The sequence below is a fragment of the Chiloscyllium plagiosum genome, unplaced genomic scaffold (genome assembly GCF_037043375.1).
Source record: "Chiloscyllium plagiosum isolate Xiang-an unplaced genomic scaffold, Cpla_swu_hap1 HiC_scaffold_53Y, whole genome shotgun sequence".
Classification (NCBI taxonomy): Eukaryota; Metazoa; Chordata; class Chondrichthyes; order Orectolobiformes; family Hemiscylliidae; genus Chiloscyllium; species Chiloscyllium plagiosum.
This window is the reverse complement of record NW_028270192.1, coordinates 10764567-10790397: the sequence shown is the minus strand read 5'-3', so window position 1 is coordinate 10790397 and position 25831 is coordinate 10764567. Positions and strand designations below refer to the sequence as shown.

At 47.3% G+C, this 25831-nt stretch overlaps 1 protein-coding gene across 2 annotated transcripts in view; it reads right to left on the bottom strand.

The window, feature by feature from the left end:
- Positions 1-220: 220 nt before the first annotated feature.
- The window catches only part of LOC148134606 (SOSS complex subunit B2-like), a 44163-nt gene continuing 18552 nt past the window's right edge, over positions 221-25831 (bottom strand). The window contains exons 3-6 of one of the 2 annotated variants that reach the window (XM_087985662.1): positions 11701-11772; positions 5344-5428; positions 3648-3714; positions 221-568 (exon numbers count right to left, since the gene is read on the bottom strand). In XM_087985662.1, the coding sequence (XP_087841788.1) occupies positions 360-568; positions 3648-3714; positions 5344-5421 (354 nt within the window). In that variant the 5' untranslated portion in view covers positions 5422-5428; positions 11701-11772 and the 3' untranslated portion in view covers positions 221-359. The remainder of the gene's footprint in view (positions 569-3647; positions 3715-5343; positions 5429-11700; positions 11773-25831) is intronic. The other variant, XM_087985661.1, reaches the window with a different exon arrangement.

The window sequence follows — 25831 nt, the reverse complement described above, 5'->3', positions numbered from 1 at the left end:
ATCAGGGCACTCTGATGCCCAGCGAGGACACTCCAGGGCATTAAGAGGGCAGCAGCAGCAACTCTGTTCTAGGCACACATTCCTGGGGTGGGTAGGGACGCAGGAGAGGATTGAGATAACATGACTCAACCCCCCCCCCCCCCCGTAATTCCAACAGCCTCGCTGGGCAAAGTTTAAGGGGGGGGGGGGGGGCAGGGGGTAGTGGTGGTGGAGAAGAGAGAGAGAGAGAGAGAGAGAGAGAGAGAGAGAGAGAATGAGGATAAAGAACCAATCCCACTTAGATAGCATTTCCCCACGGATTTTTGGGAGGGAGCTTCACAAAGTTGGAACGTGCCGGGAGATGGGGAAGAGAAGAACGCTCATCGCTTTGGCACACGTCTCTGATCCCTCCCGTTGCTCAGGCTGGGGGTGCTGCTGGTGGAGGAGTGTGTTAATGCAGGTCCTGACACGTTCACAGCTTGGTTACCTCCTGGCCCACGCCCGTTCCCTCTTCCTCCTCCGGGCAGTACGTGATTCACTGCACCGAGGGGAACTCCAACCGACCCGGCAGCATTCAGGCTATCGTTACCTGGAGCGGAGGGGGAGACAGGGAAACAAAAGCCAGATGGTAATGACATTCCCGAGCAAGAGGATAAAGGGATAACCTCAATACAGTGAAAATAAATATTGAAAATAGAAAGAACAACTGTGGAGGCTGGAAATCTGAAACAGAAGCAGAGTCTGGCAGCGACTGTGCAGAGAGAGATTGGGATGAGGAGAAACAGTCCGCCTTTCAGGGTCCAGTGTAGAACAGAGTGCTCACTGCACCCGAAACGTTAACCCTGATTTTCCTCTGTATGCACTGACCTGCCGGACCCTGCTGAGTTTCTCCAGCAAAGTGCCTGCAACACCTGAGCCACCGAGCTGCCCTTAAAACATTTGACCGACTGTCAAGCGATGGTAGAGGCAGCTGCCAACAGACTCTGCACGTAAGCTTGCACAGTGTGGACTCACCAACTTTAAGGGCATTTAAATGGTCATTGGATAAACATATGGATGAAAATGGAATAATGTAGGTTAGATGGGCTTCAGATGGTTTCACAGGTCGGCGCAACGTCGAGGGCCAAAGGGCCTGTACTGCGCTGTAATGTTCTATATTCTAATTCTGATCGCCCTCAAATCCACATTCCTACCTTTTCCCCGTAACCTCTCAATTCCTCCTTCCTGATTAAGAATCTGTCTGCCTCAGCCTCGAATATACTGATCGACCCACCCTCGGCAACCCTCTGTGGCAAAGAATTCCACAGATTCACTCCCCTACTCAGAGAGAAGAAACTCCTTCCCGTCTCGGTCTTCAATGGGTAACTCCTGATTCCGAGGGGACACCCTCAGGTCCTAGACTCTCCCACACAAGCGATAGAGTTATACAGCACAGAAACAGACCCTTCAGTCCAACTCATCTATGCTGATCGGATATCCTAAATTAATCTAGTCATGTTTGTCAGCACTTGGCCCATATCCCTCCAAACCCTTCCAATTCATATATCCATCCAGATGCCTTTAAAATGCTCTAATTGTACCGGCCTCCAATACTTCCTCTGGCAGCTCGTTCCACACATGCACCACCCTCTGAGTGAAAACGTTGCCCCATAGGTCCCTTTTAAATCTTTTCTCTCTCACCCTCAACCTATGCCGTCTCGTTTTGGACTCCCCTACCCTGGGGCAAAAGATCCTGGCTATTCACCCTACCCTTGCACCTCATCATTTTATAAACCTCTACAAAAAAAGGTCAACCTCTCAGCCTCTGACACTCCAGCCTATTCAGCCTCTCTCTATTGCTCAAACCCTCTGATCCCGGCAACATTCTGGTCAATCTTTTCTGCATCCTTGCAAATTTAACAATGTCTTTCCAATGGAAGGGAGACCAGGATTGCATACCTTCCTTCTGTGGGTTAAACTGGGGTAACTTTCTACCTCACTGCAAGTACACCTCAGCAATTCAGCCTGCTCCTTTAACTACTCAAGGTCTGCTCCCCACTGCTGACAGCTTTCTGTATTCCTCTGCCCGGTACAGAGTCTATTGACAGCTGCCTCTACCATCACTTAACAGTCAGTTAAATGTATATCCTAGTTTTAAGAGCAGCATGGTGGCTCAGTGGTTAATTCTGCTGCCTCACAGCGACAGGGACCCTGGTTCAATTCCACCTTCAGGCAACGGTCTGTGTGTGGAATTTGCATCTGCGTGGGTTTCCTGCAGATACTCCAGTTTCCTCACATGGTCCAAACATGTGCAGGTTAGGGTGGATTGGCCGTGCTAAATTGTCCCCGTAGTGCCCAGGGATGTGCAGGTTAGGGTGGGATTGGCCGTGCTAAATTGTCCCATAGTGCCCAGGGATGTGCAGGTTAGGGTGGATTGGCCGTGCTAAATTGTCTCGTAGTGCCCAGGGATGTGCAGGTTAGGGTGGGATTGGCCGTGCTAAATTGTCCCCGTAGTGCCCAGGGACGTGCAGGTTAGGGTGGGATTGGCCGTGCTAAATTGCCCCGTAGTGCCCAGGGATGTGCAGGTTAGGGTGGGATTGACCGTGCTAAATTGTCCCCGTAGTGTTCAGGGATGTGCAGGATAGGATGGATTGGCCGTGCTAAATTGTCTCGTAGTGCCCAGGGATGTGCAGGTTAGGGTGGGATTGGCCATGCTAAATTGTCCTCTAGTGCCCAGGGATGTGCAGGTTAGGGTGGGATTGGCCGTGCTAAATTGTCCCCGTAGTGCCCAGGGATGTGCAGGTTAGGGTGGGATTGGCCGTGCTAAATTGTCCCCGTAGTGTTCAGGGATGTGCAGGATAGGATGGATTGGCCGTGCTAAATTGCCTCAGTGTCCAGTGGTGTGCAGGCTAGGTGAGTTAGCCAAGGGGAAAGGCAGGGTTACAGGGATAGGGTGGGTCTGGATGGGATGCTCTTTGGAAGGTTGGTGTAGACTCAAAGGGCCATTGCTACTTCCACACTCTAGGGATTTTATGATTTACACATGTATACAATAGATGTACATAAGGAAGGCACAAAGCTGCAGGATTGTAGAATCCATTAGATTCCACCCCCTCCCCACCAACCCCACACAGAAAACAGAACCGGGCATTGGCCATTTGGCCCCTCGAGCCTGCTCCATGGTTTAAAAGGGATGGGGGCCAGTCGCCCAACTCAATCCTCCCCATCTCAGGTTGGCCGAGTAAACTAGCAAAGTCTGTGTCCACCTTTGAGGGAAGGCCAATCGGAAGACAGACCTGCACTCTTGTAGCACCTACGGGGACAATTTAGCATGGCCAACCCATCCTAATCTGCACATTTCGACCACGCAAGGAAACCCACACAGAGATGCAGGGAAAACATGCGAATTCCGAACAGACTGACAGTTGCCGGAGGGTGGAATTGAACCAGGGTCCCTGTCGTTGTGAGGCAGCAGAGCTAATGTGCCTCAGGACTGCGGTGGTGATGGTGGTTGGTGGGGATGGAGACACCTTCATCTCTTTGGTCTCCTTCCAACTAGTTGAACCTCCAGCTGAGGCAAGACAGGGTCAAGGCTCAACTTCTGATCTGAAGGACAGTTCCTCTGACACTGCAGCTCTCCCTGCCCCAAATGCTTACCTGACAGCAAGGTCTTTATCATAGGTACTCACCTGTCGTCACAGAGGGCAAAGATGTCACCAGGCCAGCCGTAGAAGAGCTACCTTGTTCAGTCAGGGTCTTAAACGAGAAAGGAAATAGCAAAGAGTGCTCAGGATTAACTGGTTGGACTGGGAGCAAACCTGCCTAATGAGCTACTAGGAATGCTCTCCCTTCCGCCCCCTAGATCTCTTCTTCCCTCCCCACCCTACCAACCAACCAACCAAAACTTGTCATGGACCTCTTCACAGATCGAGGAGTAGCAGATGGAGTTCAATTCAGATGGAGGCGAGGCATTGCATTTTGGTAAGACCAACCATGGCAGGACTTACATACATAATGGTAGGGACCTGGGAGTGCTGTTGACCAGAGAGACCTAGGGGTGCAGGAACATCGTTCCCTGAAAGTAGCATCACAGTTAAACAGGGTGGTGAAGAAGACGTTTGGCATGCTTGTCTTCATCAGTCAGAGCATTGAGAATGGGAGTTGGTGAGGCCGCATTTGGAGTACTGCATGCAGTTCTGGTCTCCCAGCTATAGGAAGGATGTTGTTAATCTGGGAAGGGTGAAGAAAAGATTGACAAGGATGCTACCAAGACGAGAGGGTTTGAGTTATAAGGAGGGGCTGGGACGTTTTTCTTTGGAGCATAGGATACGAAGGAGTGACCTTACCAGGTTTATAAAATCATGAGCAGCATGGATAGGGTGAATAGCCAAGGTACTTTCCCTGCGGTGGGAGAGTCCAAAACTAGAGGGGCATAGGTTTAAGGTGAGAGGGGAAAGATTTAAAAGGATTCGGAGGGGTAACTTTTCCACACAGAAGGTGGTGTGTTTATGGAATGAACTGCCAGAAGTAGTAGTAAAGGCACGTAAAATTAGAACATTTCAAAGGTATATGAATAGGAAAGGTTTAGAGGGATATGGGCTAAACACAGGCAAAAAGGGACCAGTTCAGTTTAGGAAACCTGGTTGGCATGGACAGGTGGGACCAAAAGTTCAGTTCACGTGCTGTCAGATGCTCAGCAGACTCATCCAACATGACAAACCACGTCCTCACCCAGGCTAGGGCCAAGCTGCTGCAGAAATCCCATTCAAAGCACTGAGAGGCAAGCAGTCAGATGGCTGAAGGGAACGTGCAAGAGTTGGCTCCCACTTGTCCTCCCTGGTTCAGGGGCTCTCTGTTCTCCGAAGTAAAAGCTACTTCCAGCAGGAAGAAAAGCAGTTTAATTTTTTTCCATCAGCAGTTGCTGCGAGCTGTGACTTTTAATTAATTCAAGAGACCTTTGCTAATTGTGAAGCAGCCACCCTGTGCCTCTTGCAAAAACAGTGGAAGCATCCGGAGAAGGAAAACTAAGGAGCATTTGAATTAGCACAAGAATAATCTCAGCAGATCCTGTGACCAGGGAGCACTGAGCCACTTTCTCAGTTTCCCTTCCACCCAAAACACCCATTGTTTTTCTCCCTCCCCGATTTGCAGCGACCCTAATAATAGCAGGACTCTATTTCCAACAGGCTGGCCCCTAGTGAGGCATAACCAAATCAGCGCCTCCAGAAAAGTGAGCAAGCCAGCAAGCAATCACAGGAAGGAACCTCAGCATTGACACCATTACCCATGGAGGTGCGACCCCTGACATAAGCGCTGGCACCAGATAAAAATATCAGCAACAACCTGGTCTGAAAGGGGAGGGCGTTACGGGGTGTCAAGACTTACAGGCTTGTTTTGCGAAGATGCCTGGGACATGTACTCAGGGTTGGGGTCACTGAAATTCGGCACTTCCGAATACTGCATACAAAACCTGAAACGGAACACAGAAGTGGTTGCACATCTCAGTAACCTCTCGTCGCTTGCACAATGCTTACCCCGCTGACTAATGTACTAGCAAGGAACCAAAGTAAGCCAATTGGCCCTATGAGCCTTATCTGCCATTTAATAAGCTCATGGCTGATCTGATTTTAACCTCAAATCTACGTTCCTGCATATACTGCAATAATCTTTCATCCTATTGCTGATATAGAATCTAAATGATCTCTGCCTTAAAAATACTCAGATTTCCTGCATCCACAGTCAGAGTCACACAGCATGGAAACTTGTCCACGCTGACCAGATATCCCGAACTAATCTAGTCTCATTTGTCAGCAGTTGGCCCATATCCCACTAAACCCTTCTGACTTATGCGCCCATCCAGATGCCTTTAAATGCTGTAACTATACCAACCTCCACCACTTCCTCTGGCAGCTCATTCCATACACGCACCACACTTTGCGTGAAAAAAACTTGCTCCATAACTCCTTTCTATATCTTTCCCCTCTCACCCTAAACCTATGCCCTCTAGTTTTGGACTCCCCCATCCCGGGGAAAAAGACCTTGGCTACTCACCCTCTCTCATAAAGCCATAGAGATGTACAACACGGAAACAGGCCCTTTGGTCCAACCCACCCATGCCGACCAGATATCCCAATCCAATCTCGTCCCACCTGTCAGCACCCAGCCCATATCCCTCCAAACCCTTCCTATTCATATACCCATCCAAATGCCTTTTAAATGTTGCAATTGTACCAGCCTCCACCACTTCCTCTGGCAGCTCATTGCATACCCGTACCACCCTCTGTGTGAAAAGGTTGCTCTTTAAGTCTCTTTTATATCTTTCCCCTCTCACCCTAAACCTATGCCTTCTAGTTCTAGACTCCCCGACCCCAGGGAAAAGACTTTTCTAGTCTATTTATCCTAACCATGCCCCTCATGATTTTATAAACCTCTAAGGTCACCCCTCAGCCTCCAGCCCCAGCTTATTAAACCTCTCCCTATCACTCAAATCTTCCAACCCTGGCAACATTCCTGTAATTCTTTTGTAAACCCTTTGAAGTTTCACAACATCTTTCCGATAGGAAGGAGACCAGAATTGCACGCAATATTCCAACAGTATCTATGCCCCTCATGATTTTATAAACCTCTATAAGGTAACTCCTCACCCTCCCATACTCCAGGGAAAACAGCCTCAACCTATTCAGCCTCTCCCTGTAGCTCAAACCCTCCAACCCTGGCAACATCCTTGTAAATCTTTTCTGAACCCTTTCAAGTTTAACAGCATCTTCCCTAAAGCAGGGGGACCAGAATTGTATGCAGTGTTCCAAATGTAGCCAAACTGAAGGGGATTCCAAAGAAACTACACCCTCTGATAGAGAGGGGGCAACATTTTTTCTGTTTTAAATGGGCTCTCCCTTATTTTTAAACTGTGACCCCCAGTTCTAGATTCTCCCACAAGAGGAAACATCCTATTCCACATCCACCCCATCCCCTCAGGATCTTACGTGTTCCAATTAAGTTACCTCTGATTGTTTACACTCTGGAATATACAGACCTAGCCTGTTTAGCCTTTCCTCATAGGGCATTCTGCTCATTCCAAGGATTAGACCAGTAAACCTTTTCTGAACTGATTCCGACACATTAACATCCTTCTGTAAGTATGGTGACCAGTCATAGAGATGTACAGCATGGAAACAGACCCTTCAGTCCAACCCGTCCATGCCAACCAGATATCCCAACCCAATCTAGTCCCACCTGCCAGCACCCGGCCCATATCCCTCCAAACCCTTCCTATTCATATACCCATCCAGATGCCTCTTAAATGTTGCAATTGTACCAGCCTCCACTACTTCCTCTGGCAGCTCATTCCATATCCGTACCACCCTCTGTATGAAAAGTTGCCCCATAGGTCCCTTTTATATCTTTCCCCTCTCACCCTAAACCTATGCCTTCTAGTTCTGGACTCCCTGACCCCAGGGAAAAGACTGGGCCTATTTACCCTATCCATGCCCCTCATAATTTTGTAAACCTCTACATGGTCACCCCTCAGCCTCCGACACTCCAGGGAAAACAGCCCCAGCCTGTTCAGTCTCTCCCTATAGCTCAAATCCTCCAACCCTGGCAACATCCTTGTAAACCTTTTATGAATCCTTTCAAGTTTCACAACATCCTTCCGATAGGAAGGAGACCAGAATTGCACGCTATATTCCAACAGTGGCCTAACCAATTCCTGTACAGCCGCAACATGACCTCCCAACTCCTGTACTCAATACTTTGACCAATAAAAGAAAGCATACCAAACGCCTTCTTCACTGTCCTATCTACCTGTGACTCCACTTTCAAGGAGCTATGAACCTGCACTCCAAGGTCTCTTTGTTCAGCAAAACTCCCTAGGACCTTACCATTAAGTGTATAAGTCCTGCTAAGATTTGCTTTCCCAAACTGCAGCACCTCACATTTATCTAAATTAAACTCCATCTGCCACTTCTCAGCCCATTGGCCCAGCTGGTCAAAATCCCGTTGTAATCTGAGGTAGCCCCTCTTCGCTGTCCACTACACCCTCCAATTGTGGTGTTATCCGCAAACTTACTTACTGTACCTCTCATGCTCGCATCCAAATCATTTATGTAAAATGACAAAAGGTCGCGGACCCAGCACCGATCCTTGTGGCACACCACTGGTCACAGGCCTCCAGTCTGGAAAAACAACCCTCCACCACCACCACCCTCTGTCTTCTACCTTTGAGCCAGTTCTATATCCAAACGGCTAGTTCTTCCTACACACAGTGCTCCAGACGTGGTCTCACCAACGCACCTGCATTACTGAAGCATAACCTCCTTACTCTTGCATTCAATGCCACTCACAATAAACCGTCACATCTTATTAGTTGGCCTGACTGCTTGCTGTGGCTGCACTGACCTGCGAGCGTGCACTCGGATACCCAGATCCCACTGCATCTCCGAGCTCTGCTCCCTCTCACCATTTAGATAGTGTGTCTTTCTTTCAAAAGACAAGATTCTCTCTGCTGAAGTGGACGTGGACCACCTGACATTTTTCAGTCCAACGTAGACGCTGGAGCTAAGAAGCAGACAGCGCGAAAGAGAGCCAAAGTCTGGCACAGCATGTGTCAGGAAACTTTAAGCTGGAAGGTTGATGCAAAGATGGATGCTCAACTGAATTACAACATTCACTCAATTGCTCTGGTAGAGGGTGGGGAGTGTTTCACCATGTACCACCTTGCCTACCAGTTCATTCACTTGTTAACACTGAAGAACACACACACGCATGCAACCAGGACCAAAGAAAAGACAAAACCTGTGCTTTTATAGCATCTCACACAAGCTCAGGAGGTTTCCAATGCACTTCATAGTCACCAAGTGCAATGCAGCAACTGTTATAAAGCAGGGGAATGCAGCAGCCAATTTGCGCACCGCAAGCTCCCACACACACAGCGGTGTGATAACAGCCTGTCGAGGTATAAACTGTGGCCTGAACACCAGGGAGGCCTTCAAAAGAGGACAAGGGGATATTCTTGCGCCTGCCCTAGACTGCAGCCGTTGCAAGCATTTTGCTTTCCACCTGAGAGATGGCTTTTCCGACCTTGCAGCATTGCTTCCGCATTCTAGTGGGACAGGTGTCTTGCTTGCGTGCAAGGGCGAATTTAGAAAGTTGGTTTGGCCAGTGGGGAGGGGGGTTCAGGGCTAGCTCAGTTGGTCGGATGGTTGGTTTACAGAGCAACATCAACAGCATGTCAATTCCTGCCGCATCGGAGGTTACCATCGAGGTCTCGCCTTCACAATCTCACCCCCTTGCCTGAGGCATGGTGACCCTCAGGTTAAACCCACCACCGATCGTGTCTCTCTCTCTCTCTCTCTCTCTCTTTAAGGAGACAGCAGCCTTGAGATTCCTCTGGGACTATGGCGATTTACCTTTGGAAGGGGATGAGAGTTTTAATGAGCTGTTTATACATCTTCAGCATGTCCCCTCTCAGTCTCCTCTGCTCCAAGGAAAACAACCCCATTCTATCCCATCTCTCCATCTGAAACTCTCCAGCCCAGGCAAACATCTCCTTTGCACCTTCTCCAGTGCAATCCCTTCCCTCCTCTAATCTGGACTCTCCAACAACACCAGTAGCCTAACCAATGCTTTACACATTACTACAGGCCAGTCACCCACCATCACCACCCCTTGGTGGGTAATTTCTGAAGAAGCAGTGACTCTTTGGAAACCAGTACTCTGACGAGTTGGAGTTACAGGGAGAGGCTGGGACTTTTTCCCACTGGAGCATTAAGATACTGGAGGGGTGACCTCATACAGGTCAATAAAATGAGAAGAGGCATAGACAAGGTAGATAGCTGCAGCTTTTCCCCAGGGCAGGGGAGTTTTAAAGGTGAGAGGGGAAAGATACAGAAGGGTCTAGAGAGGCAATTTTTTCATAGAGTAGCGAGTGTCCAGAACAGGCTGACAGAAATAGTGGCGCGAGCGAGTACAATTTCGTCATTTAAGAGACATTTAGACAGGTATGTGGATAGAATAGGGATGGAGGGATGTGGACCAAATGCAGGCAAATGGAACTAGATTAATTGTGAAAACTGGGCAGCATGGGCAAGATGGGCTTGTTTCAATGCTGTAGACCCCTATGGGTCACCCTCCATGGCAAACTCTGATCTCGTGCGAAGTTTTGAGAAAGCTGTTCATGTGTATGTGACACCATTTTACTTTACATGAACAAAAACTCCCTTACAGTGCTGAAGGTTTCTGTTAAAGTGGCTGTACGATCACAGGCAGGAGGAAGACAGTAATGTATTCGGGTCTGGTAATCCAGGGAGCCAGGCTAATGGCCTGGGGATATGGTTTGAAACCTTAGCATGGCAGCAAGAGGGATGGGGGAGGCAACGGCCTCCTGGTATCATCACTTGACTATTAATCCAGAGACTTGGAAAATTGGAGGTGTAGTGGACAGCGAAGGAGGTTACCTCAGAGTACAATGGGACCTTGATCAAATGGGCCAATGGGTCAAGGAATGGCAGATGGAGTTTAATTTTGATAAATGTGAGGTGCTGCAATTTGGAAAGGCAAATTGAGGTAGAATTTATACACTTAATGATAAGGTTCTGAGGAGTGTTGCCGAACAAAGAGACCTTGGAGTGCAGGTTCACAGTTCCTTGCAAGTGGAGTCCCAGGTAGATAGGATAGTGAAAGAGGCGTTGGGTATGCTTGCCTTCATTGGTCAGAATATTGAGTACAGGAGTTGGGAGGTCATGTTGCGGCTATACAGGCCACTTTTGGAATATTGTGTCAATTCTAGTCTCCCTGCTATAAGAAGGATGTTATGAAACTTGAAAGGGTTCAGAAAAGATTTTACGAGGATGTTGCCAGGGTTAGAGGGTTTGAGCTATAGGGAGAGACTGAATAGGCTGGGGCTGTTTTCCCTGGACCATCAGAGGCTCATGGGTGACTTTAAAGAGGTTTATAAAATCATGAGGGGCATATATAGGGTGAATAGCCAAAGTCTTTTCCCAAGGGTGGGGAGAGTCCAAAACTAGAGGACAAGAGGAGAAAGAATTAAAGGGACCTAAGGAGTAACTCTTTCATGCAGAGGTGATGCGTGCTTGGAATGAGTTGCCAAAGGAGGAGGAGGTGGCAGCTGGTACAATTACAGCATTTAAAAGGCATCTAGATGGATATATAAACAGGAAATGTTTAGAGGAATATGGGCCAAGTGCTGGCAAATGGGACTAGATTAATTTAGGATATTTGGTCAACATGAACGACTTGACCTGTTTCCATGCTGGACAGCACTATGACTCAATGTTCTGGGGACCCGGGTCCAAAACCTTCCACAGCAGATGGTGGAATCTGAATTCAATACAAAAACATCAATTCTCATGCTCCTCGGATGCTGCCTGACCTGCTGTGCTTTTCCAGAACTATACTCCAGACTCTCACTCCTCCTCCACTGCCAGTCCCCACCTCTGTCCTTACCTGTCAGTCAACTCACTCTCTATCCTTAAACGTTCTTAACCGTCTCTCTCCTCACCCCCTTGTTTTACATGGGCTCACTCCCCATCACCACCCACTCTTTCCTGGCTCCCTCCCACTTCTGAACACTCACAATTACACCACAAATGAAGTGCCAACAGGTATCTGAACTACTGAAACTTCTGAAAGCCCGCCCAAACCGTTAGATTGGAGGCAGAGCAAGGCAGCAACCCCAGCTTACAACAGCTCTTCACACGCACAGCATCAAGGCACAGAACTTACTCTCCGACTTTCTGAAGGTCTCCGCCTCTCCCCGTGTAGAGCGTCAGACATCCTTTCCAAATTGAGGCATACCTGCAAAAACGCAATAAGATTTTCTTTCACCACCAGAGGGCTCTGAATGACTTGTGCTGACAGCACAGGGGAGGGGAGATCACAGCTAAACTACAACGGAGGCACTGTTCTTTCACCTTTGAGGTGAGACTGAAAGGAGGGAATAAAGCAATAGTGGAAATCTGAAACAAAAACAAAAATTATTGGAGAAACTCAGCAAGTCTGGGACATCTGTGGATAGAAAGCAGAGCTAACGTTTCAAGCCCAGTGACTCTTCTTAATAACTTTGCTTTAAAGGAAGGAATCCAACTTCAGACAGAGTGAACAATATCGTGGAATATTCAAGTATTATTGCACAAGCAAAAAAAAAACCCCTGGGAGCACTCAAGAAACAACTTGATGTAACAACAGAGGAGGGGGAAGTGACACTGATCAACTAAGGTTAAACACTCAAATATCAAGAACTTCCAAAGTACATAGTCACCTTTGCTCTGCAGTGGCCAAGTTCATCAATAGACAATAGACATAGGTGCAGGAGTAGGCCATTCTGCCCTTCGAGCCAGCACCATCATTCATCATGATCATGGGTGATCATCCTCAATCAGTATCCTGTTCCTGCCTTATCCCCATAACCCTTGATTTTACTATCCTTAAGAGCTCTATCCAACTCTTTCTTTAAAGTATCCAGAGACTGGGTCTCCACTGCCTTCTGGGGCAGAGCATTCCACACACCCACCACTCTCTGGATGAAGAAGTTTCTCCTCAACTCTGCTCTAAGTGGCCTACCCCACATTTTTAAACTGTGTCCTCTGGTTCGGGACTCCTCATCAGCAGAAACTTCCTGCCTCCAGAATGTCCAATCCTTTAATAATCTTATACATTACAATCAGATCCCCTCTCAATCTTCTAAACTCAAGGGTATACAAGCCCAGTCGCTCCAGTCTTCCAGCATAAGGTGGTCCCGCCACTCCAGGAATTGACCTCGTGAACCTACGCTGTACTCCCTCAATAGCCAGAATGTCTTTCCTCAAATTTGGAGACCAAAACTGCACACAATATTCCAGGTACCATCTCACCAAGGCCCTATACAGCTGCAGAAGAAGCTCTTTGCTTCTATACTCAATCCCTCTTGTTATGAAGGCCAGATTGCTATCAGCTGGGTTTCATAAAGCTAGGACAGACAGAGTCGTCATCTCTGAGTTGTTGCCGGTGCCACGTGACAGTGAGGCAAGGAATAGGGAGAGAGTGCAGTTGAACACATGGCTGCAAGGATGGTGTAGGAGGGAGGGCTTCAGGTATTTGGACAGTTGGACTGCATTCTGGGGAAGGTGGGACCTGTACAAGCAGGACAGGTTGCACCTGAACCAGAAGGGCACCAATATCCTGGGAGGTAGGTTTGCTAGCTATCTTCGGGGGAGTTTAAACTAATTTGGCAGGGGGATGGGATCCGGACTTGTAGTCCAGCAAATAGGTTAGCTGTTTGTCAGGATGCCCAAGACTGTAGGGGGGCTGTGGAGAAGGTAGCACTGACAGGGAATACTTGCAGACACAGAGATGGGTTCAAGTGCGTATACTTCAACGCAAGGAGTATCAGAAATCAGGTCGGTGAACTTAGGGCGTGCTTAGGTACCTGGGACTACGATGTTGTGGCTATCACGGAAACGTGGATAGAAGAGGGACAGGAATGGTTGTTGGAGGTTCCTGGTTACAGATGTTTCAGTAGGATTAGGGAGGGTGGTAAAAAAGGAGGGGGGGGTGGCGCTGCTAATTAGAAATGGTATAACGGCTGCAGAAAGGAAGTTTGAGGGGGATCTGCCTCTGGAGGTAGTATGGGCTGAAGTCAGAAATAGGAAAGGTGTAATCACCTTGTTGGGTGTTTACTATAGGCCCCCCAATAGCAGCAGAGATGTGGAGAAACAGATTGGGAAACAGATTTTGGAAAGGTGCAGAAGCCACAGGGTCGTAGTCATGGGCGATTTCAACTTCCCAAATATTGATTGGAAGCTCTTTAGATCAAGTAGATTGGATGGGGCGGTGTTTGTGCAGTGTGTCCAGGAAGCTTTTCTAACGCAGTATGTAGATTGTCCAACCAGAGGGGAGGCCATATTGGATTTGGTACTCGGTAATGAACCGGGACAAGTGATGGGCTTGTTAGTGGGTGAACATTTTGGTGATGGTGACCACAATTCTGTGACTTTCACCTTGGTTATGGAGAGAGATAGGTGCATGCAACAGGGTAGGTTTTACAATTGGGAGAAGGGTAATTACGATGCTGTAAGACAGGATCGGAGGAGCATAAGTTGGGAGCATAGGCTGTCGGGGAAGGATGTCATGGAAATGTGGAACTTTTTCAAGGAACAGATACGACGTGTCCTTGATATGTATGTACCTGTCAGGCAGGAAAGAAATGGTCGTGTGAGGGAACCTTGGTTGACGAGGGAGGTTGAATGGCTTGTAAAGAGGAAGAAGGAGGCTTACATAAGGTTGAGGAAACAGGGTTCAGACAGAGCAGTGGAGGGATACAGGATAGCCAGAAGGGACCTGAAGAAAGGGATTAGGAGAGCCAAGAGAGGGCATGAAAAATCTCTGGCGGATTGGATCAAGAATAACCCAAAGGCATTTTATGCGTATGTGAGAAACATGAGAATGACGAGAACGAGGGTAGGTCCAATCAAGGACAGTAGTGGGAGACTGTGTATTGAGTTGGAAGAGATAGGAGAGGTCTTGAATGAGCACTTTTCTTCAGTATTTACGAATGAGAGGAACCGTATTGTTGAAGAAGAGAGTGTGAAACGGACTGGTAAACTAGAGAAGATACATGTTAGGAAACAACTTGAGGATAGACAAGTCCCTCGGGCCTGATGGGATATATCCTAGGATTATGTGGGAAGCAAGAGATGAAATTGCAGTACCGTTGGCAATGATCTTTTCATCTTCACTGTCAACGGGGGGTGGTATCAGGGGACTGGAGAGTGGCGAATGTTGTGCCCCTGTTCAAAAAAGGGAATAGGGATAACCCTGGGAATTACAGGCCAGTTAGTCTTACTTCGGTGGTAGGTAAAGTAATGGAAAGGGTACTGAGGGATAGGATTTATGAGTATCTGGAAAGGCACTGCTTGATTAGGGACAGCCAGCACAGATTTGTGAAGGGTAGGTCTTGCCTTACAAGTCTGATTGAATTCTTTGAGGAGGTGACCAAGCATGTGGATGAGGGTAGAGCAGTGGATGTAGTATACATGGATTTTAGTAAGGCATTTGATAAGGTTCCCCATGGTAGGCTTATGTGGAAAGTCAGGAGGCATGGGATAGAGGGAAATTTGGTCAATTGGATAGAAAACTGGCTAACCGGTTGAAGTCAGAGAGTGGTGGTTGATGGTAAATATTCAGCCTGGAGCCCAGTTACAAGTGGAGTTCCGCAGGGATCAGTTCTGGGTCCTCTGCTGTTCGTAATTTTTATTAATGACTTGGATGAGGGAGTCGAAGGGTGGGTCAGTAAATTTGCAGATGATACGAAGATTGGTGGAGTTGTGGATAGTGAGGAGGGCTCTTGTCGGCTGCAAAGGGACTTGGATATTATGCAGAGCTGGGCTGAGGAGTGGGGCAGATGGAGTTCAACCCTGCCAAGTGTGAGGTTGTCCATTTTGGAAAGACAAATAAGAATGCGGAATACAGGGTTAACGGTAGGGTTCTTAGTAAGGTGGAGGAACAGAGGGATCTTGGGGTCTATGTTCATAGGTCTTTGAAAGTTGCCACTCAGGTGAATAGAGCTTGTAAGAAGGCCTATGGTGTATTAGCGTTCATTAGCAGAGGGATTGAATTCAAGAGTCGTGAAGTGATGTTGCAACTGTACAGGACCTTGGTAAGGCCACATTTGGAGTACTGTGTGCAGTTCTGGTTGCCTCACTTTAGGAAAGATGTGGAAGCTTTGGAGAGGGTGCAGAGAAGATTTACCAGGATGTTGCCTGGAATGGAGAATAGGTCGTACGAGGATAGGTTGAGAGTGCTAGGCCTTTTCTCATTGGAACGGCGAAGGATGAGGGGTGACTTGATAGAGGTTTATAAGATGATCAGAGGAATAGATAGAGTAGACAGTCAGAGACTTTTTCCCCGGGTGCAACAGAGTGTTACAAAGGGACATAAATTTAAGGTGAAGGGCGGAAGGTATAGGGGAGATGTCAGGGGTGGGTTCTTTACCCAGAGAGTGGTGGGGGCATGGAATGCACTGCCTGTGGGAGTGGTAGAGTCAGAATCTTTGGTGACCTTTAAGCGGCAATTGGATAGGTACATGGATGGGTGCTTAAGCTAGGACAAATGTTCGGCACAACATCGTGGGCCGAAGGGCCTGTTCTGTGCTGTATTGTTCTATGTTCTATGTTCTAGCTCTCTTCACTGCCTGCTGTACCTGCATGCTTGCCTTCATTGACTGGTGTACAAGAACACCCAGATCTCGTTGTACTGCCCCTTTACCTAACTTGACTCCATTTAGGTAGTAGGTTCTGGATTAGTGGTGCTGGAACAGCACAGCAGTTCGGGCAGCATCCAAGGAGCTTTGAAATCGATGTTTCGGGAAAAAGCCCTTCATCAGGAATAAAGCTTTACTTCTGATGAAGGGCTTTTGCCCGAAACGTCGATTTCGAAGCTCCTTGGATGCTGCCTGAACTGCTGTGCTGTTCCAGCACCGCTAATCCAGAATCTGGTTTCCAGCATCTGCAGTCATTGTTTTTACCTCCATATAGATAGTAATCTGCCTTCCTGTTCTTGCCACCAAAGTGGATAACCATACATTTATCCACATTACACTGCATTTGCCATGCATCTGTCCACTCACCTAGCCTGTCCAGGTCACCCTGTAATCTCCTAACATCCTCCTCACATTTCACTCTGCTACCCAGCTATGTATCATCAGCAAATTTGCTAATATTACTTTTAATACCATCATCTATATCATTAATGTATATTGTAAAAAGCTACTGATCCCTGCAGTACCACACTGGTCACTGCCTGCCATTCTGAAAGGGAACCGTTTATCATTACTCTTTGTTTCCTGTCAGCCAAACAATGTTTAATCCAAGTCAGTATTTTGTCCCCAATACCATTTGCCCTAATTTTGCTCACTAACCTCCTATGTGGGACTTTATCAAAGGCTTTCTGAAAGTCCAGGTACATCACATCCACTGGATCTCCCTTGTCCATCTTCAGAGTTACATCCTCAAAAAATTCCAGAAGATTAGTCAAGCATGATTTCCCCTTCATAAATCCATGCTGACTCTGACCTATCCTGTTACTGCTATCCAGATGTGTCGTAATTTTATCCTTTATAATAGACTCCAGCATCTTTCCCACCACTGAGGTCAGACTAACTGGTCTATAATTTCCTGCTTTCTCTCTCCCACCTTTCTTTAAAAGTGGTACAACATTAGCCACTCTCCAATCCGCAGGAACTGATCCTGAGTCTATAGAACATTGGAAAATGGTACCAATGCATCCACGATTTCTCTAGCCACCTCCTTCAGTACCCTGGGATGTAGACCATCAGGTCCTGGGGACTTACCAGCCTTCAGACCTAACAATCTCTCCAACACCAATTCCTGGCAAATATAAATTCCCTTAAGTTGAGGTCCTTCAGCCACTGTTACCTCAGGGAGATTGCTTGTGTCTTCCCCAGTGAACACAGATCTGAAGTACCAATTCAACTCTTCTGCCATTTCTTTGTTCCCCGTAATATATTCCCCTGTTTCTGTCTTCAAGGGCCCAATTTTAGTCTTAATCATTCTTTTCTTGTCACATACCTAAAAAAGCTTTTACTATCCTCCTTTATATTTTTGGCCAGTTTACCTTCGTACCTCATTTTTTCTCTGCATATTCCCTTCTTAGTAATCCTCTGTTGTTATTTAAAAGCTTCCCAGTCCTCCGTTTTCCCACTCATCTTTGCTATGTTATGCTTTTTCTCTTTTGACTTTATATGTTTCTTAACTTCCCTCGTCAGCCACGGCCACCCATGACTCCTCTTAGGATCTTTCTTCTTTTTTGGAATGAACTGATCCAGCAACTTCTGCATTACATACAGAAATATCCACCATTGTTCCTCCACTGTCATCCCTGCTAAATTGTCCCATAGTGTCCAGAGATGTGCAGGTTAGCATGGATTGACCGTGCTAAATTTGAAAATCTAAAATCTGGATTTAGCCTGTTGTCAAGAGCAACAAATCTATGCAAGCTTTCTCTCAATACAAAACAGTTTTTCAATATAAAGTAACATAACAAAATGGTTTCAGGGTATAAATTAATACTGTGCTAAAATGGTTGGAAGCTGCAGTCCTGTTTTGCTGAGCTAGCTGAATTAAAAGATAAAACAGACAATGGAGTCTTCATAGTATGAATCATAAGACAGCAACTGAACACCCTGACTAAATTTGAACCATGAGTATGAGACGATAATGTGCATAAGACAATACTGTTCCCCAGAAAATATCATGGGATTAGCCTGCTGTCCATTATGTCACGTTATTATATTTAATTATTTTTCCTTTGTAATTAAGGTTGCACTGTCTCTTAAGAAACATATAAAAATTGCATATCATTCAAATTCAACTGTGCAATTTCTCCAAGGAAAGCCACTGTTTTGCTGGACAAATCTGCACCCGGTCGATATGATTAAACTGTGCCTTGCTGAAGCAGACCACATCCTAGTGATTCTTTTGACCAATTGTGGAACCGAGAGGCCCCTCCTGGTGGTACAGATCTTAATATGGTGCTGTGACTTGTGGATTTGGCACAGATGGATTGTAGACAGCGGTGTAAGAGCCTTGAGCCCTCTTCTATTGAGTGTTGAGGAATTGACCGGCCAGATGTGAGTATTTCATATCCATTTGGTTTTCCTCTCATTCAAGTAGTGGCTGACTTGACACCTTGTTGTCTATTGTCTAGTCCAGACCGAAAGGATCAGTCTTGGGAAGGATAGTATCGGGGGGCACTATATAAAAAAGTTGGAGGGGATGGGAGGGAAGAAGTGGAGTTGTGAACTCCATTTTTTGAGGAAATAGAAGTTGATTGGCCATGCTAAGTTGTCCCGCAGTGTCCAGGGATGTGCAGGTTAAGGTGGATTAGCCATGTTAAATTGTCCCGTAGTGCCCAGGGATGTGTAGATTATGAAAACTGGATGTACTAAAGTGTCCTGTAGTATCCAGGAATGAACCAGATAACATAGTTGGACATGCTAAATTGTTCGGTAGTGTTCATGCGCGTTCATGCGTGCTAACCTGTGCCATATTGCCCAGAGACTTGCAGGTTAGGGTGGACTGGCTGTCCTAAATTGCCCTGTAGTGTCCAGGGATACACTGGTTTGGCTAAATTGGCCATGATAACTTGTCATGTATTTGCAAATTAGGATAAATTGTCCTGTAATGTCCAGTGATATGAGGGTTAGGGTCGATTAAGTTGTCCCGTAGTGTTCAGATATATGTAGATTAGGCTGGATTGACTACACAATGTTGTCCTCTACTATCCAGGGAAGTGCAGGTCAGGATGGATTGGCCATGATAATATCCTGTATTGCCTAGGGATGTGCAGGGTGGATTGGCCATACTATATTGTCCCATAGTGTCCAGGGATGTGCAGGTTAGGGTGGATTGGGTGTAATAACTTGTCACATAGTATCTAGCTATTTGCACGTTAGGGTGGATTGGCCATGCTAAATTGTCCCAAAATGTCCAGATGTGTGCAGTTTAGAGTCAATTGGCCTTGTTGATTTGTTGCCTAGTGCTCAGATGTGTGTAAATTAGGCTGGATTGACCATACTATATTATCATGTACTGTCCAGGGAGGTGCAGTTTTGGATGAATTGGCCTTGCTAAATTGTCCCATAGTGGCCATTGATACAAAGATCAAAAAACAAAGAAAATTTACAGTCCAGGAACAGGCCCTTCGGCCCTCCAAACCAGAACCAATCCAAATTTACTGTCTAGACCTGTCGCCTAATTCCGAAGTATCTGTATCCCTCTGCTCCCCACTTACTCATGCATCTGTCCAGACTTAAATGAATCTACCATGCCAGCATCTACCACCTCTGCTGGCAACACGTTCCAGATGCCCACTACCTTTGTGTGAAGTGCTTACCGCATGTATTTCCCCTTAAACATTCCACCTCTAACCTTGAAAGTGTAAACTCTCGCTATTGACTCCTTCACCCTGGGAAAAAGCTTGTCTCTATCCACCCTGACTATACCCTTCATGATTTTGTAAACCTCAATCAGGTATTCCCTCAGTCTTCTTTTTTTCCATTGTAAACAAACCTAACCTACTCAACCTCCCTTCATAGCTAGCACCTTCCATACCAGGCAACATCTTCAGCATCCTCATCAACCTTCTCTGCACCCTCTCCAAAGCATCTATATCCTTTTGGTAAGGTGGTTACCAGAACTGTACACAGCCGAACCAATGTCTTGTACAATTATAACATGAATGTTCAGGGTAGGTTGGATTGTTCATGCTAAATTTACCCGCAGTGGTCAGGGATGTGCTGGTTTGGTTTGATTGGATGTGTTAAATTGTCCTGTAGTGTTCAAGAATGTGTAGGTTAGAGTGGATTGGTCAGGTAAAATTGTCCATTAGTGCCCAGTCACGTGCAGGTTGGGTTGGATTGCCTGTGCTAGATTTTCCCTTGGTGTCCAGCGATGTGCAGTTAGGATGCATTCACGACATGAATTAGTCGCATCATGCCCAGGGATGTGCAGTTTGGGGTGGATTGGCCGTGCTAAGTTGTCCCGTAGTGCCCAGGGATATGCAAGTTAGGGTACATTGGACATGATAACTCGTCATGTAGTGTCTAGGGATGTGCAGATTAGGGTGAATTGGCCATGCAAAATTGTCGTGTATTACCCAGGGTTGTGCTGAATTTTTCCGATATGCTCAAGGATGTAAAGATTAGGATGGATTGGCCATGCTAAATTTCCCTGCAGGGTCCAGGGATTTGCAGGTTAAGGTGTTTTGCATATGCTAAATTGACGTGTAGTGTCCAGGGATGTGCAGGTCAGGTTTGATTGCAGGGGGGTGGGGGGGGGGGGGGGATTAGCTAATTAGCTATGCTAATTTCTCCAATAATGTACAGGGATGTGCAGATTGGTCATGCTAAATGGTCCTGCAGAGGCCAGGGATGTGCAGGTTAGGTGGATTGACTGTACTAAGTTGTCCCATTGTGTGCAGGGATGTGCAGAATAGGGTGGATTGACTGTGTTGTATTATCCCAGAGTGTCTTTAGATGTGCTGGATAGGGTGAGTGGACCATTCTGAATTGTTCCGTAGTGCCCAGAGATGTATGGATTACAGTAGATTGGCCATGCAACATTGTAGGGTCTAGGGATATGCAAGTTAGGGTGGGTAATGTTACCCTTTGTCACGAAGTATCAAAGGATGGGTAGATTGGGTGGATGGACCATTCTAAATTGTCGGTGGTTCCCAGGGATGTGCAGGTTAGGGTAGATTGGCCGTGCTAAATTGTCCCCGTAGTGCCCAGGGATGTGCAAGATAGGGTGGACTGGCCATGCTAAGTTGTCCTGCAGTGTCCAGGGATGTGAAGGTTGGGGTAGATTGGATGTCATAAATTGCCCCGTAGTGCCATAGGATGTGCAAGTTCAGGTGGATTGGCCCTGATAAATCGTCCCAAGTGTCCAGGGATATGCAGGTTAGATTGGATTGGCCATGATAAATTGTGATATAATGTCCACATATTTGCAGGTTAAGGTGAATTGGCTATCAAATTTGTTATGTTGTGTTCAGGGATGTGTAGGTTAGGTGAATTGGATGTACTAAAGTGTCCTGTAGCATCCAGGAATGAACCAGATAACAGTTGGGATGTGCTAAATTGTCCCATAATGTCCATGTATGGGCAGGTAAGGTTGGATTGGCTGTGCTAAACTGTGTTGTAGTGTCCAGAGATGTGCAGGTTAGGGTGGATTGGCTTTGCAAATTGCCCTGTAGTGTCCAGGGATGCAGGTTTTGGTAGATTGGACGTGATAACTTGTTACTTAGTATGCAGGTAATTGCAGGTTAGGGTAAATTGCCCGTAATGTCCAGAGTTATGAAGGTTATGGTCAAATTGTCCCGTAGTGCTCAGACATGTGTAGATTAGATTGGATTGAACATGCTATATTATCCCCTACTGTCCAGAGAAGTGCAGGCTAGGGTAGATTGGCCATTCTAAATAGTCCTGTAGTTCCCACGGATGTGCAGTTGTTCAAACTAATTGTTCCAACATGAGCAGGCATGTGCAGGTTAGGATGGATTGGCCGTGCTATGTGTCCCATCGATGCACACCTTGGGTCGATTGGCCATTCTAATTTGTCCTGTAGTGCCCATTGATGTTCAGGTTAGGTTGGCTTGGCCATGTTAGAATTTTTTCCCAGTGGCCAGGAATGTGCAGGTTAGGTTTGATTGGATGTGTTAAATTGTCTTGTAGTGTCCAGGACTGTGTAAGTTAGGGTGGATTGGCCGTGCTAAATTGTCCCATAGTGCCCAGCGAAATGTGATTTGGGGTGGATTCATTACGCAAAACTTTCGCATCATGCCCAGGGATGTGCAGATTGGTGTGGATTGGCTACACTAAATTGTACTGTAGTGTGCAGGGATGCAGGTTGGGGTGGATTGGCCGTGCTAAATTGCCCCATAGGGACCAGGGATGTGCAAGTTAGGGTACATAGGACATGATAACTCATCATGTAGTGTCCAGGGATGTACAGGTTAGGGTCACAATAAGTTGCCCCGCATTGCTCAGATATGTGTAGATTTGGCTGGATTGACCATGTTATATTGTCCTGTGTTTTCCAGGGATATGCAGTTTAGGGTGGGCTGGCTGTGCTACTTTGTTCCAAAGTGTCCAGCGATGTGCAGGTTAGGATGCTTTGGCCGTGCTAAATTGCCAGTAGTGTCCAGTGATCTGCAGGTTAGTGTAGATTGGATATGGTTAACTTGTCACATAGTAATCCAGTATTTGTAGGTTAGGGTGATTAACCATGCTAAATTGTCCCGTAATGTCCAGGGATCACAGGTTAGAATCGATTTGTTACATAGTGCTCAGATATGTGTAGATTAGGCTGGTTGACCATGATAAATTGTCCCATAGTTTCCAGGTATTTACAGGTTAGGGTGAATTGGCCATGGGAAATTATTCCGAAGAGTGAACAGATGTGTTGGTTAGGGTGAATTAGCCATGCTTAATTGTCACCTATTGTCCAGGAGTGTGAATGTTAGGGTCAATTGACCCTGCTGAATTTTCTCAATGTACTCAACGATGTACAGATTAGGGTGAATTGGCTGTGCTAACTTTCTCCACAGTGTCCAGGGATTTGCAGGGTAAGGTGTTTCGTATGTGCTAAATTGATGTGTTGTGTCCAGGGATGTGCCGGTTAGGTTTGACTGGTCATGCTAAATGGTTCCGTTGTGTCCAGGGATGTGTAGGATAGGATGGATTGGCTACGTATATTATAGTGTAGAGTTCAGGTATGTGCAGGTTAGGGTGGATTGGCCATGCTAAATTGTTCTCATAGTGCCTAGACATGTGTAGGTTAGGGTGGATTGTCCGTGCTAAATTGTCCTGTAGTGCCCAGGGATGTGCAGGTTAGGGTGGGATTGGCCATGCTAAATTGTCCTGTAGTGCCCAGGGATGTGAAGGTTAGGGTGGGATTGGCCGTGCTAAATTGTCCCGTAGTGCCCAGGGATGTGCAGGTTAGGGTGGGATTGTCCGTGCTAAATTGTCCTGTAGTGCCCAGGGATGTGAAGGTTAGGGTGGGATTGGCCGTGCTAAATTGTCCCGTAGTGCCCAGGGATGTGCAGGTTAGGGTGGGATTGGCCGTGCTAAATTGTCCCGTAGTGCCCAGGGATGTGCAGGTTAGGGTGGGATTGGCTGTGTTAATTGTCCCGTAGTGCCCAGGGATGTGCAGGTTAGGGTGGGATTGGCTGTGTTAATTGTCCCATGTGCACAATGATGCGCAGGTTAGGGTGGATTGGCCATGCTAAATTGCCCTGTAGAGGCCAAGGATTGTCAGGTTAGGATGGATTGGGGTCTGTGCTAAATTGTCCCGTAATAACGGAGGATATGCAGGTCATTGGACTCATCCACCGCCAAACCACAACAACGCGACGGTTGGAGGAGGAGCGTCTTATCTTCTGACTGGGAACCCTCCAACCACAGGGGATGAACTTGGACTTCACCAGTTTCTTCATCCCCCCTCCCCCCACCTTGTCTCAGCCGGATCCCTCCAGCCCGGCACCGCCTTCCTGACCTGCAGTCTTCTTCTTGACCTCTCCGCCTCCATCCTACTCCGACCTATCACCTTCACCTTGAGCTCTTTCCACCTATCACATTTCCAACGCCCCTCCTCCAAGTCCCTCCTCCCTACCTTTTATCTTCTCCTGCTGAACACTCTCTGCTCATTCCTGAAGAAGGGCCTGTGCCCGAAACGTCGAATCTCCTGTTCCCTGGATGCTGCCTGACCTGCTGTGCTGTTCCAGCAATAAAGTTTCAACTTTGATCTCCAGCATCTGCAGACCTCACTTTCTCCTGTCCCGTAATAACCAAACACTGAGCCTGTTGAGCCAAGGTGCCCATTCAGTGTACCCATAGTGTATAGGGATGTGCAGATAAGGGCAGATTGGCCGTGCTAAATTGTCCCATTGTGTGCAGAGCTGTGCAGAATAGGGTGGATTGACTGTTTTATATTGTCCTGGAGTGTCTTGAGATGTGCTGGTTAGGGTGAATGGACCATGCTAAACTATCCCAAAGTGCACAGTGATGTGCGGATTAGTGCAGATTTGCATGCTACATTGTCCTGTATGCAGGATATGCTGGTTGGGGGGGGTAATGCTGTAATAAATTGTCACGAAGTATCAAAGGATGGGCAGATTGTGTGAATGGGCCATTTTAAATTGTCCCATGGTGCCCAGAGATGTGCAGTTTTGGGTGTATTGGCCATGCTAAATTGTCCATAGTGCTCAGTGATGTGCAGGATATGGTGGATTGGCCATACTAAGTTGTCCCGCAGTATCCAGGGATATGAAGGTTAGGGTAGATTGGATGTGAAATATTGCCCCATAAGTGCCATGGGATGTGCAGATCTAGGATGGGATTGGCCATGATAAATTGTCCCTAAGTGCCCAGGGATATGCAGGTTAGTTTGGATTGGCCGTGCTAAATTGTGATATAGTGTCCAAGATTTGCAGGTTAGGGTGAATTGGCCTTGGATTGGCCGTGTTAAGTTGTCCCAAGGTGCAGGGGAATGCAGGTTAGGGTGGGTTGTCTGTGATAAATTGTCCCTTATTGTCCAGAGATGTGCAGGTTAGGGTGGAGAGGCCGTGCTAAATTGTCCCGTCGTGCCCAGGTATGTACAGGTTAGGGTTGGATTGGCCGTGCTAAATTGTCCCGTAGTGCCCAGGGATGTACAGGTTAGGGTGGGATTGGCCGTGCTAAATTGTCCCGTAGTGCCTAGGGATGTGCAGGTTAGGGTGGATTGGCCGTGCTAAATTGTCCCGTAGTGCCCAGGGATGTGCAGGTTAGGGTGGATTGGCCGTGCTAAATTGTCCCCGTAGTGCCCAGGGATTTGCATGTTAGGGTGGGATTGGCCGTGGTAAATTGTCCCGTAGTGCCCAGGGATGTGCAGGTTAGGGTGGGAGTGGCCGTGCTAAATTGTCCTGTAGTGCCCAGGGATGTGCAGGTGAGGGTGGATTGGCCGTGCTAAATTGTCCCTGTGGTGCCCAGGGATGTGCAGGTTAGGGTGGGATTGGCCGTGCTAAATTGTCCCCTAGTGCCCAGGGATGTGCAGGTTAGGGTGGGATTGGCCGTGCTAAATTGTCCCCGTAGTGCCCAGGGATGTGCAGGTTAGTGTGGATTGGCTGTGCTAAATTGTCCCCGTAGTGCCCAGGGATGTGCAGGTTAGGGTGGGATTGGCCGTGCTAAATTATCCCGTAGTGCCCAGGGATGTACAGGTTAGGGTGGGATTGGCCGTGCTAAATTGTCCCGTAGTGACCAGGGATGTGCAGGTTAGGGTGGATTGGCCGTGCTAAATTGTCCCCGTAGTGCCCAGGGATGTGC